This window comes from Arachis duranensis, chromosome 3, assembly GCF_000817695.3.
Source record: "Arachis duranensis cultivar V14167 chromosome 3, aradu.V14167.gnm2.J7QH, whole genome shotgun sequence".
NCBI classification, from domain to species: domain Eukaryota; kingdom Viridiplantae; phylum Streptophyta; class Magnoliopsida; order Fabales; family Fabaceae; genus Arachis; species Arachis duranensis.
Window position 1 is genome coordinate 34,523,262 of NC_029774.3, and position 14,311 is coordinate 34,537,572.

Sequence of the window (14,311 nt, forward strand, 5' to 3'; positions counted from 1 at the left end):
ATTATTACGTGTAAAAATATATTATTATTAAAAAAATATTATACTATTTATATAAATAAATTTGATTACTCATTTATTATAAATTTAATTTTTCTAATGACTAAATAATGAGAGTTAGAAAATAATAGGTACATATACAGATTATATATAGTTTTGCAAGCTAATAATAAGGCCTATCGTATTTTTATTTTATTTTTTAATTTCTTTTTAGACTACTCACTTGTGCTGTGTTTTTAGATCCTTAAAGATAGACGGTTGAATAAGACTGCTGTTCTTGGTGTCCCTGTGAAAGCCACAATCAAAGAGGTATTTTTGTAAAAAGCAAATTCTGATAGATTATTCACAAGCTTAATATTTAGTTTGCTACATTAAAATAAATTTGGTGGAAGCTGAAGCTGAAGCTTAATATTTTAAATTCTGCACTACTATAACATGTTTTTAGCCTCACCTAACTGTTGTGTTGTTGCTTTCTAGGATATTGTATGATAAAAGAAATATTGCTTATGTTGTGTTGTTGCTTGTATTGCATTGAAAACATTGATATGGTTAAATATTTCTAGGTTATTGCTTATGAGAGATGAAATGTTACTTGTGTTGGATGATTTATAGGTACTAAAAACATCGAATTCGTAAGATATGTCTTGGCACCATCGAGTGTGGATGTATGATAGGTTGAATCCAACAAGAGGGGGTATTAAACCTGAGTTTTATGACAAGGTTGAGGATTTTATAGAAACAATTAGTAAGTTAGATGTTGTGAAGTCGGAAGGAAAGTGTAGATGCCCATGCGTTAAGTGTAGATGCACAAATTATAAAGAGCTGAACATTATTAAGATGCATTTGTGGGAAAAGGGGTTTATGCCAAATTATTGGATTTGGACAGAACATGGAGAGATTGATGACATAGGGATTAATCAGATGGGATTCAATAATTGTGGGGAAGGTGGTTCAGGAAGTGGTGCAAATGTGGAAGAATGTGATATGTATGACATTAGCTGGGAAGATAACTCCAGAAGGTATCATGAAATGGTTTTCGATTCTGTTGGTCCAGAGGATCCTCATGTAGAGGCTAAAAACTTTTTTGATCTTCTTGAGGCAACTCAAAAGCCTTTGTGGGAAGGTTGTGTGCACTCTCAACTATCGATAGCTGTTAGAATGCTATGCATTAAGGCCGAGGAAAACCAATCACAGGAGTCATTTAAGCAGTGGGCCACCTTAATCAGGGAAATTGCTCCTGAGGGTAGTGCCATACCTAGGGATTACTATGAAGCTAAGAAGTTAGTGCAAAATCTTGGATTGAAGGCAATCAAAATAGATTGTTGCTCAAACAATTGCATGTTGTATCGAAAAGACGATGCTGCTCTAACTAGTTGCAAGTTTTGTGAAGCACCTAGATTCAAGCCTATTTCTGATGGTGGTTGTAAGTCCAAGAGAGTTCCTGTCCGACGGATGCACTACCTACCCTTAATCCCTAGACTTCGAAGGCTTTACGCGTCAATGAGTTCAGCTCCGCACATGACGTGGCATATAAAAAACCAACGTGATGATGGTGTGATGATCCATCCGTCACATGGGGAGGCATGGAAAAGCTTTGACCGTATCCACTCTGATTTTGCTTTGGAGCCTAGAAACATTAGGTTAGGTCTTTGCTCTAATGGGTTTACCCCAAATATCCAATTTAGCAAGCCTTATTCTTGTTGGCCCGTAATTGTAATTCCATACAATCTACCTCCTGGAATGTGTATGAAAGATCCTTATTTGTTCTTGACTTGCTTAATACCTGGTCCTAATAACCCTAAAGCCAACATTGATGTATTCTTGGGACCCTTGATTGACGAATTAAATGAGTTGTGGAATCCTGGTGTTTTGACATATGATATTGTAGAAAAGAAGAATTTCGTCTTAAAGGCAGCATTGATGTGAACTATCAATAATTTTCCGGCTTATGGGATGTTGTCTGGGTGGATGACACAAGGAAGATTGTCATGTCCTATTTGCATGGAGGATACTAAGTCTTTTACACTATCACATGGAGGCAAGGCATCATGGTTTGATTGTCATCGGAGGTTTTTGCCGACAAACCACCCTTATAGGCGCAATAAGAATGACTTCAGGAAGAATAAAATAGAAAGTGAAGAGGCCCCTACCAGATTAAGTGGTTTGGAGATTTGGCAAAGGGTTAAAGGACTTGGGAAGATATCAGATAATGGAAAGTGGATCAAATCGCGAGAGTATGGTATTACTCACAATTGGACTAAGCAAAGTGTGTTTTGGGAGTTACCTTATTGGAAGGATAACTTGGTTCGTCACTGTCTTGATGTAATGCACATAGAGAAGAATGTGCTTGATAACATAATGAATACTGTTATGGACACTGATAGAACTAAAGACAATGAAAAGGCTAGGTTAGACCTGGCTGAACTGTGCAAGCGTCCAGATTTACATTTGCGGCATGTCGGTGATAATTGTTGGTCCAAACCTAAGGCAGCTTATACTTTAACTTCTGAACAACAACAAGACGTGTATAGGTGGGTGCAACAACTTAGATTTCCAGATGGTTATGCATCTAACCTTGCTAGATGTGTAAGTCTTTCCCAGGGGAGGTTTATTGGTATGAAGAGCCATGATTGTCACATTTTTATGCAGTGCTTGCTTCCAATTGCATTCAGAGAACTACCTACAAATATATGGAAGCCTCTTACCGAGTTAAGCCAGTTTTTCAAAGACTTGTGTTCAACCACTCTCAAGGTTCATGATTTAGAGGTTATGGAGCAGAATATTCCCATTATCCTTTGCAAGTTAGAAAGGATATTTCTCCCGGGATTCTTTAATGTGATGGAGCATTTGCCAATTCATCTAGCATATGAGGCACGTGTGTGTGGACCTGTCCAATATAGGTGGATGTATCCGTTTGAACGGGTGATAGGAGCATTCAAGCGAACAATGAAAAATAGAGCAAGGGTTGAAGGTTCGATTTGTGAGGCTTTCTTGGCAAAGGAGACTTCAAGTTTTGTTTCTTTCTACTTTGAACCACATATCTTATCGAGGCGAACCCGTGTGGGAAGAAATGATGACGGTGGAGACACAATTAAAGCCTCTTTATCAATATTTAATAGACCTGCAGACACGTTCTTTTCTTTTATGTTCAAAATCTTTCTGTGAAGTTTTCCATGTTGGCAATTGCTACTTAAAATGGTTAGAGCTATGTATGATTTGAGAAATAAAGTTTTTGTTTCTTCATATTAGTTTTTCTTTTGTGCATGTAAAATTCGAGATCTATAACTTGGAATAGAGGTTGTGGCTAACGAATATAATCCTGAATTTCAGAGGGGTGTTTGTAAAAATTGTTTGCTTGCATGGTTGGATTTGATATCTTTGATAACTTGGGGGAATGATGGATATTGAAGAAGAGAGCCCCATGTCTGGGTCCTTAAAAGCCATGACTCTAATGATGGGAAGGGGTTTTAGCCTTTTTATTGTAAAGGTTTCTAACTAAAGATTTGCATCACATATCCTGAAAATAATTTGTTGCATGTTTCTAGCTAGGTTCAAAATCAATGTAATGAAATTGTTGATCCTGGTTTGCAATCACTTTCTTGGGGTCCTTCAAACAAAGCAACAAGTTATCCAATTTATAAAGTAAATGGATATACATTTCATACCCTTGCAAGGTCAAAAGGAAAAAAAACCGATAACACCGGTGTGTTTGTTAAAGGTGATATAGGCAGCGGGGAAAGTGATTGGTTTGGAGTATTAGAAGATATACTCGAGCTTGAATACACTGGTAGTGACTATAATCGAGTTGTTTTATTCAAATGTCAATGGTATGATCCAAGTCGTCCAAATGGAACACGTATTCATAATGACTACAAAATAACTGAAGTCAACCATAGTAAAAGATATCGCCACTATGATCCTTTCATTGTCGCCCAAAAAGCTAAACAAGTTTACTTCTTACCTTATCCTGGAAATTGCAAGTCTATGTGGCGTGTTGTTGTAAACACTAAACCAAGAGGTCGAATTGAAATCAATCATGTACATGTAGAGGAGGATGAGGAAGAGAATGATGTAGCTTATCAAGCGGATGAGAGCAATCCTTCTAGGATTTCTGACACCGAGCCTCCTATCAGTCTTAAGTCTCCATTTGGAGAGGACCGCATTGTCGAATTGTCCATCGGCTCTAGTTCTGGGGCTAATAAAAATGAAGATGATGATGTTGCAGACTTTGATGATGATATTGATTTTTAATAGGGTAATCATTTTTAGCTTGTATTATTTTAGCTTATATATATTGTGCAACTGCTACTGTGTTTAATCCATGACTAATCTAATCCCAGTTCTGGATTTTTCCATGGCTAATTTAAAATCCAGTTCTGTATTTAGGTTGATGTTTCATTAATCTAAAGAGAAGCAAAGATTGGGACTGGTTTATTAATCTCAGTGCTTCAGATTACCCTCTTGTGACTCAAGATGGTTAGGCAAAAATAATATTTAATTTAAAAGATATAATAATAAATAATTTTTAAAAAATTAAAACTTACTACAAAAAATAAGTTAGGCAAAATTTAGACATCAATTCATAGCACCATAGAATTGGCCTTTAGATAATATATGTCATTGCAAAAAAGTTTTCATTGCAGGGTCATGAAAGTGAGGATTATAATATATGTCAGAGTCCTATAATATTCTGTGCAGTTTAAATTGTTGTTACATATATTATCTTGTAATTTTGTCTACATTTGGCGTGTAGTATATGTTGGATTTTCATTTCAGATTTTCATTTCTACATTTGGCGTGTAGTATAATAAAAAAAAACAAATTTCTTCCTTCAGGTGAGGGTTTACACAGCATCAAAAGTTGATGAAGAGTTAGAAGCAGCAAAGAGAGAGTATTTACAGGCGGCAGTTGGCATCACAAAGGGGAACAAGTTGATAATTCCAAAGTTGCTTGACTGGTACTCCCTTGACTTTGCAAAGGACTTGGATTCCCTATTGGATTGGCATTTTTCCGATTGTGCTTGTCAATTTAAATTTTATAATATAAATTAATGTTATTGGCAGAGCCAGAACAGCATTATTACTTTATAATATAAATTTGTAAAGATGTTGGTGATGATGATGGCAGGTTCCTATTGCTGAATTCCTTACTCTCTTTAGAAATATTACTTTTCGTTACAACCAGTTATGATCAATTTGATCTTCTTGTTTCAATTTGTTGCAGGAGGCACAACTTATTTCTGTAGACTCCCTTGGGTTTGATCTAAGAGTTTGATCTTCTGATTATCTCGAGTAAGTTTTGTACTTGTATGCCTATATGCCATTGGCCAATGATTGTGTATAGAAGTAAAGGCCAGCTATGCATGCGGAGCAAATCAGTTGATGGAATGCATGCTGGTTTCATCTTTAATATTATTTTAGCTTGTGTTATTTTAATTTTGTCTTTAATATATGTAGATCATGGCTCCTCGGGTCAAGGGTAAAGGTGTCAAGGGTCATAGAGGTTCTCGAACCACCGCCGCAGCCGCTATTACCACCAACTCCACCTCTTTTGGGACTTCAGTTGTGCCAGATTTTCAGTCAGGACCACTTACCCAGCAACCATATTTGATGGTGCCTAATCCAGGCTACATTGGTCTTCCTCCACCAACTTGGCCTACTCCAGGATGTATGGGCCCTCCACCACCCCCTCTTCCAATTTCGATTCCTCCTCCGTCTCGCAATTCCAGCCTATTAGTTGATTCAGAGACACCTGGAAGCTCTAGTACATCTCCTCCATCAGAAACTGCATCGGTTCCTAATGTTGTCACAAAACAAAGATTGGTTCCAGATCTTATTTGTCCATTGCGGTGGTTCTATTCCACTGAGCTCAACTATAGAGAGGATGGTAACATAATTTAAGTGGCTTTAGATCTTATTTAATAGACATTTATTTATATAAAATTTTTTTATTCTGTGTTTATGTGAAACAGAAGAAGCAGTTAGACCGTACACCAACTTGTGAGGAAGTCTTCAAGGAAACCCACACACTTAAAAGTGACAAGTCTAAATGGGTGGACAAACGCTCTCAAGACACTCATGTGAGATATAGTATAAATATTAAGTAGATAGATTTTTCACTACTACTATTTAGTTTCTTCTCTGTTACTTATTATTATTAGTAGTAGTAGTTGTGTTTTTTAATTTTGTTTTTATAACAGAATTACATCCAAAAACCAGAGTTATAGTACCTTTGTTTTTTAACATTTCAAGCAAAATGAAACTCTAATTTCTTCCAGATCTGAGCAAAGAAACATGTGTTTTAATTTACATATCTGAAAAACATGTGTCTAATTCTATACGACAATATATGTATTTGCTGGTTTTGGACCTACTTCTCATGCTCTGTTAGATTTCTGAGTTTGTGGCATATTGATTAACTTGTGGTTTTATGGATGATAACCTAAGAAAGCATCTAATATAAGTTTAACTAATTTTTTAGGGGAGTAAAGTTCTTGTTTCTTAAAAAGCAAGCATTGTATTTTGTTTCACCTTGTTATAATTGATTTTTGTTCTGCCATGCATTTGATGATTTGAACTGTGAAAATCTTCTGTATGTTTTAAAGAACTAGTTCATCACAGAAGTGTCTTTTGTTTTCTGTATTTTCTCTTAGGGCAACTTACAGCTGCAACTTAACTACTTAAGGGTTTTTTTTTCTTTTGATAATAATCATTGTGCAACAGGAGAAGTTTATAAAAAAGTTAGCAGAAGTTCAGGCCCAACATGTCGAGGCTCAAGCACAAGGAATGGAGCTACCACCAATTGATGAAGACTTGATTTGGGAGGAAGTGTGTGGTGGGCAAAAGAAGAATCGAGTTTACGGAAAAGGAGCATTCTTTTCTAGCTCTATTAAGTCTAGAACCACTTCTGCCAACTCTGTATCTGGAAGAGCATCTACAAATCAAAATTTTGTTCCTGATTTGCGAGAATAGATTCATAATCTCAATGAAGAGCTTTTTCAACGTGTTACTCAACAGACAGATGAGCGTATTAGTAAGTTGTTAGATACACGCTTGGCTCCTTTGGAAAAGACTCAAAAGAAGTTAGAAAAGTTAGAACGGGCAATTGAAAAGGCCAAGAAGGAAAAGCTGAAACAGAAGAGATGGAATGAGGCTTATGTTAGCTATTACAAGAAGGTTAGAGCGTCAAGTAGTTCCACTACTGCTCCACCGCCACCGCCACCGCCGCCACCTTCAATCTCTTCGGATGAAGACTATGACGATGATGGGGATGAAGATGACACTGAGGACTATAGTTGATAAATTTAGTATAGTTGAACAATATATTGAGGATTATAGTTGATAATACACTTTGTTTATGTCTTGAATTATATTGACTTGCTTGTTTATAATACTTTTCTTTTAGCTTTATAATATGATGAATTTGTTTATTTTTTGTAATATTATAAATATTTGAATACTAATTAGATAAAAAATTGCAATTATTAAATTTATATTATTTTGTATAAAACAGGTTTATTTTACACTGAAAAAATCTAAAAAAAAATTTCATTTTATCTTACTGACAGATTTACAGACGGATTTTCTGTCTGTAATCTAAAAAAATTACAGATAGAAAATCTGTCGAAAAATCTGTCTGTGATTATCGAGGGAAAATCCGTCGGAAAATTCGTCTGTAATTACCGACGGAAAATCTGTCGGAAAATCTGTCTGTAATTACAGACGGAAAATCCGTCTGAAAATCCGTCGGAAAGTTCGTTGTCTTTAGGAAATGGATGGAGAATTTACAGAGGGAAAATCCGTCGGTAATTGGTAAAAATCCGTCGGTAATTTTCCGACGGAAAAAAATCCGTCGGTAAATAATTTCCGACGAGGCTTTTACAGAGGGACAAAATCCGTCGGTAATTCCGTCGGTAACCAAAAATCCATCTGTAATATAAACTAAATCTGTCTGTAAATCTGTCTTTATTAAGCCATTTTCTAGTAGTGCGCGCACATCACGCGCACGCGTGGATGGCGCTTTCTGGAAGAACGGCGCGTACGCGCCAAGTGCGCCTACGCGCGGGGGGTCATTCTGCTAAAATTTTTCTAAGTTAAAAGCTGCAGAATTCATAGATTCAAACCCCAATCTTCCAACGGACATAACTTTCTCATTTTAAATCGTTTTTCACCCGTTCTTCGAACGACATGGACATCCCGGATCCAATTTCATTTCTAAACAGATTTGGCACAAAATAGAGATCCGTAGTCCAAGTTATGTCCCATCAAAGTATACCCAAAAACCATATTTTTCATACAAAACCACAAAGTACCATTTTCAAAACAAGCCATTTTCAAGTCTTTTCAAAATCAATCAAAACATGCCAATTTCATCCCTTTCCTTTGAAATCAATCAAAATATATTAAAGTTAACATCAAGCATCAAGGCATCAATAATCATCATCACATATATGACCACATCATATATTTCAACAATTCAACAACATCAACAATTCAATGCCTATCTTAGGGCCTCTAGCCTAAGTATTTCCTACCACATTACATATTAGATATAGGAAACCGAGACCATACCTTAGCCGATTTCCCAAGCTCAACCGGAGCACTTCCAAATCACTTATCCACAAGCTCTCAAGGCCTCAACACCTCCAAGAACAGATTTTTCACCACCAAAGCTCTTTTCAAGCTTTTCAATATCACCAATCAAGCTTCAACATCCACATATACACAACCTAAGGCACAACCATCATACCCATACACAACATCTCAAAACCCAAACATCATAGAACTACAAAATACACTAGGGTTGAGAATCTTACCACACCCAAGGTCTAAGGAGACAAGATTAACCTTCTCCTTCAAGAGAGTTGGGTCCTATAACATCAAAGAGCCCAAAATCTCAACATTTTTGCTCATGAAACTCGAAATCAAGACTAGAAATTCGAAGAGCAAAACATGACTTACCTCAAGATTAATTGTATGGATTTTGTAGAGCTCTTCGTGGTGAACGCGTGGCCGCAAACGGTGCGGCAATCAGAGCTCTAGATCAAAAGTTATAGTGGTTTGAAGATCAAGTGAGAGATAGAAGTTTGAGAGAGTATTCTTCTCCTCCCTCACTCCATTTCAGCGTGTGTGTGTGTAACAAATGAGGAGAGAGAGTGCTGAAAACTAAGGTTTTGGTTTAGTTTAGTTGGGCCAAGGACCCACTTTGGGTTCGGTTGGCCCGGTTTGGCCCGTTCGGTCCAATCTAGGTCCGAATTCTATAAAATTGGTATCGAAATTCTCGTCTCAACCTCCTCTATCACATTTAGCCATAAAAATCACATTTTGGGCTTTCTAGAATAAATTCTTATTTATGGGTTAATTAGCCGTTAATTAACCGGGTCTTACAATTAATAACTTATAAACTATAACATAAAATTATTTAATGTCAATAAATTTGCATCATTTAATCCTTTGATTTTTCATATTTATAATTATTATTATAGATTAGTAATAAATAAAATTATATCTATATTTTAAAGATCAAACATTTTAAAAAATTTATTAATAACTTTTTGTTTATAACTTTTTTACTAAATACAAGTACTTTTGTATTTATTTCAACAATACTTATATTTAAAAGTTCTTAATACTATTAGCTTAGTAGATGACTCGTGTACATTTTCATGGTGCACCGTAGAAGCGCGCGAGTTACATTGGTACGTTCGGACTAACAGTTCTAGAAATTTGATAATTAAAGTTAGAAGTAATTCAAGTTAAGCTAGACCAGACCAAACTCAACATTAACTCACTAAAAGCTCACAAAGTATATATTATATAATTTTACTATATAATTAATAATTATCACATAAAATAGTGTGAACCTGTAAAACTATATAACTAATATGCTATATAGTTTTACTGGTTTACTGGTTCAACCAATAACTTACTAGTTGAACTTGTAGAATTGTTTCCACGTAAATAAAAAATATAAATTGATCAAAATTCAAAAATCTAAAATTTAAAATAACATACATTCACTAATATCTTAAGAACAATCAAGTCTCAACAAATTATAATCAACATGTTATAAACTGGTTGTTGTTAAGTAGTTAGATAAACTTTCAGTATTCTTTTATAATACAAATTTATAAATTTTTTTTTGCATTAAACACCTATTTTTTATTTTAATAACTAACTAATTAATTTAGTTTTATTATATCAGCATATATTACATGTATTTATTCAAAAAAATATTAATAAATATCGTATAGTCATAAAAAAAATTACTAGAGTGTAACTGATAAAAAATATTTGATATATGTTATTTATACATGTTTAATAACATTTATATTTATATTAATAATTATGAATAAAAATATATTATATAGTTTTACTATATAACTATTAGTTAGCACATAAGCTAGTGTGAACCAATAAAATTATATAACTAATATGCTATATAGTTTTACTGGTTCACTGGTTCAACTAATAACTTACTAGTTGAACTTGTAGAACCGTTTCCATGTAAATAAAAAAATATAAAATGATAAAAAATATAGCCTTTCTAAATTTAAAAACATATTTATTAATATCTTAAGAATAATCAAGTCTCAATGAATTATAATCAACAAGTTATAATCAACAAATTATATTCACTAATATATTAAAGCATTCTATATGCATCACCCAAAATCAAAAATTGTAATTTCTCAACCATAATACTTAGATTTTAATAACTTGCAAATTATAAATAGAAGCAACAAATAGCATTAAAATATTTTTTTATGGTGTGGTTAACTTTTGTCCTTAGGGTATATAATAGCAACACCGTACATAAAGTTATATCTATACTTCAAAAATAAAAATTTATAAAAACGTTTAGTTAAGCTTCTATTGATAACTTTTTTAATAAATACAAGTACCTTTATATTTATTTCAACAACACTTTATAATATTGGCCTACTCATGTACACCTTCATGGTACACCGTGGAGGCACACAGGTTATATTGACCCATCCCGACCAACAAGTATGGATCAATATGAGTTTGACCAGTTCATGGTGAGAAATTCTCTAATTTTTAAAATTTTTTATATTAACCCTTTCAATTTAACATGGAAAACTAAAATTTGGAGCTTAATTTGATAATTAAATTATGCAACATTATCATTGGTCCTTCAAAAACATATTTTACTGTAATTATACATACAAAAATGAGATGCATCTTAAAAATTTTGTTAAGATCCAAAGGGATGAAAATTCTAAGAATTAAAAAAAAATGAAGAAGAAAAGAGTAACAAATGAGCAGTGTTTACACTTCATGTTAAAATTTGAAGTTGTATTTTTCTTTTTATGGATGACAATCATTATCCTTAGAATAGTCGCAGTGGCAGATCACTAGCATTATTAACTTTATTATAGCATATGGAGAGGACATAGTATCAAAATGATTGATGGCCACTTTCTTTCAACAAATTGTATTTCTTGAATTATGTATTGCCGGTTGCTTGTGGCATGGCGTGCTCACATTCATATATATATGAGAGAGAGGATAATATGATAATATCCAAATTGATTTCATTGTGTTTGGGATTCACAAGTGACAAATGTTTATTTGGTTGAAATTTGGTTATGACAGTGCCAAATGTTTACATAATTTTCTAGAGTTTCTATCAATCTCCTATTAAACTAACACCTATGGTACACTATACTACTATCCCTATTATCACTTCGCTCAATGTTGAGACTCTTGGTTATGAGGACAAGGTATTTCTCGATTCTCTTTTATCCATAATAGCTTGAGTTCACCTCTTTTCATTCCCAATGATAAAAATGTGCTTGCATTTAAAGAAAGTCAAGGTATTAAAAATAATACAAGTTTTTGTAAATTACGGAATAACCAATGACAACTCGTAGTAAGAAACATGCATAAAGTTTAACAGTAGTTCATCGGATGCATCCTGCAAATTAAACATGTCTATATATCAATAGTTGTGCAAGAAAACTATCCAATTTGTAAAGTATTCTTTCATAACTTGTACTTCTTTAATTAATTTATTAGTGAAGATTTGAAATTATAAACCAACCAACTAAACAGTAGTGGTGTAAAAAGCAGCAGAAAAACTAAAACAGGAATAAAGAACTAAATCAACAAAAAATTAATCCAGGCAATTATGCTAAAAAGAAAGAATCTTAAATTCGGCACAGAGAGCTTGTTCTCAAGAATTGAAGCGATTTCAATGCTATGTTTTTTGTTCATGTCGGGGTTAAGACCACTAATGGACACCAATTTACCATAAGCTGCAGGCTACTCATTCCCACCAAAGACTATGGGCAATGACCCTTTTAGTACAATCATCACATATTGCACATCAAGAACATGATGAAGTTTAAAGGCTTTAAGACAATATGAATAGCGCATAACAAGAAATCAATATACCAAAAATAAAGAAATGTTGCAAGTGAGAAACATGAAGACTTCCAACTTGAAAAGTAACTCCATAAACACCATTGATCCAAAATCTAGCTGAAGCATACTTCAAGACATGTATTGACAAGAACAAAGATAATTCAAAATGCTCAGCAGCAGTAAAAACCTTACACAAATATCATTAATTGGCACATAGATTCATCAATAAGGGAGCTAAGATATAACTAAAGTTTTAGTAAATATTCATATGCAGGATATTAAAATAGAGAGAAAAAGTAAAAAAAAAAAAAGAAGACAAGAAAACACTTATCATGTATTTTCATGGATTACTCCAGTTTAAAAATCTAATACAAATTAACAAAATAGAGCTAATATTGAACAACAGATTATAATATACAAAAGTAAATGTCTGTGCCAAAGTATAAAATCTTGAAGATTAACTTGTGTCAATGAGAATCCTCTTGATAATAGCACCAAGGAGGATCCTGGTAGAACAAAAGAGGCATCGCGTCCGACACGAATTCAAGGAAGTTTCGATGAAATTGAGAAATTGCGTTGAAATAGGAAGGTACCTGGTGAGGAAGGCGGTAGAGGAAGAAGCGGCAGGGTCCTCACGAAGAGGAAGAAGCAACAGCAAGCATAAGGAACCTGGTGAGGAAGAGGTCTTCACGAAAGGAAAGAAGCGGCAGTAAGCATCTAAAATGAGGGCTTGTTACTCAAATTTTTTATGAGGCCAATTTTAAAATATCAAAAAATTGTTATTTTTTACTGTAATTTTTATTAATTTATTTATAAGTTAAATATAAACCATTAGATCTATTATCAATCTAATCTAACGCTTCAAATTATATGGTACATCAGATAAATTCAAAAGATTTGAGCTGATTTTAGACAGACCCTGATTAGTATATACAGACAAAAATTTATTCTCCTAATCACTTAACTAAAGAATCTAATTCACATAAAACAGTGTATTAAAATTTTATCATATATCTTAATCTAATTTTTTGACAAATAATATAGTTTTAGATAAAATTAAATTTTATTGGTAGTTTTAAACTTCCAAAAATTGCATATAAATATATTTTTTTATTTTTTAAACCAAAAGAGATTCTATTTTCGTGAATTTTATAACGTAGACTGCATGTGTATAACATGTTTTAGCTGACCATGATTATTTAGATAAAATGGAATAACAAGAAAATATAGGTACTATCTACACTATAATTACAAATATTAAATACTTTTAATATTTGTCTTTTTTTTTTGCCACAGGAACATCATTATTAACTCAACTATTATTTTACCTCCCACCGCATATTCACCTATTCTTTTTTCTATCCCATTGTTTCATGGAAAACTCAATTTTACTAACAAATTAATAGATTTCTATATTATAGAATCTTAAACACAATAAAATAATACCATACCCACCTTAAACTCAATCATATTATTTTTTTGTTTTAAAAAAATACTATCCAACTTGTACTAAGTAAGATCTCAAAAAAGCGTACCTAAATAAAAAAATTCTTTAACCTCAAATGGAATATAGACGCCAATAGCCCCTTTGGATAAACTTCGGGTTATCTTCATTTTCTTGTTATGCAACCAGATTGAAGGATTAAACTACGATAATGTAGTAACTTTTGGATTGTTCGAGCTGCACTGAAGGTAACAACTCGTCGATCACGCTCATTAATAAACGAAACTTTCTTGGTGAGTGGTGGAAGAAATTGTGATCCTTTATTAGTGGCTCCTTGGCATGTGCCAAAAAGAACTAATTTAACTAACTGATTACTTTCTTTTCACAACTTCGTTCAACTAACCAGCAAGTGCACTGGGTCGTCCAAGTAATACCTTACGTGAGTAAGGGTCGATCCCACGGAGATTATTGGTTTGAAGCA

The 14,311-nt window shown here is 33.5% G+C and overlaps 1 protein-coding gene and 2 long non-coding RNA genes across 3 annotated transcripts in view; all 3 read left to right on the top strand.

The window, feature by feature from the left end:
• The window catches only part of LOC110278515 (uncharacterized), a 4,766-nt gene extending 2,843 nt beyond the window's left edge, over positions 1-1,923 (top strand). Inside the window, exons 5-6 of the mRNA XM_021136774.2 lie at positions 238-306; positions 610-1,923. Coding sequence (XP_020992433.1) covers positions 637-1,923 — 1,287 coding nt within the window. The 5' untranslated portion in view covers positions 238-306; positions 610-636. The remainder of the gene's footprint in view (positions 1-237; positions 307-609) is intronic.
• A 1,330-nt stretch (positions 1,924-3,253) lies between these two features.
• On the top strand, positions 3,254-5,806 carry LOC107478623 (uncharacterized). The gene is made up of 4 exons (XR_008006743.1): positions 3,254-4,252; positions 4,833-4,954; positions 5,221-5,288; positions 5,454-5,806. It is a non-coding gene; the product is annotated as an uncharacterized LOC107478623 (long non-coding RNA).
• A 153-nt stretch (positions 5,807-5,959) lies between these two features.
• On the top strand, positions 5,960-7,485 carry LOC107478624 (uncharacterized). The gene is made up of 2 exons (XR_008007429.1): positions 5,960-6,076; positions 6,720-7,485. It is a non-coding gene; the product is annotated as an uncharacterized LOC107478624 (long non-coding RNA).
• Positions 7,486-14,311: the final 6,826 nt, after the last annotated feature.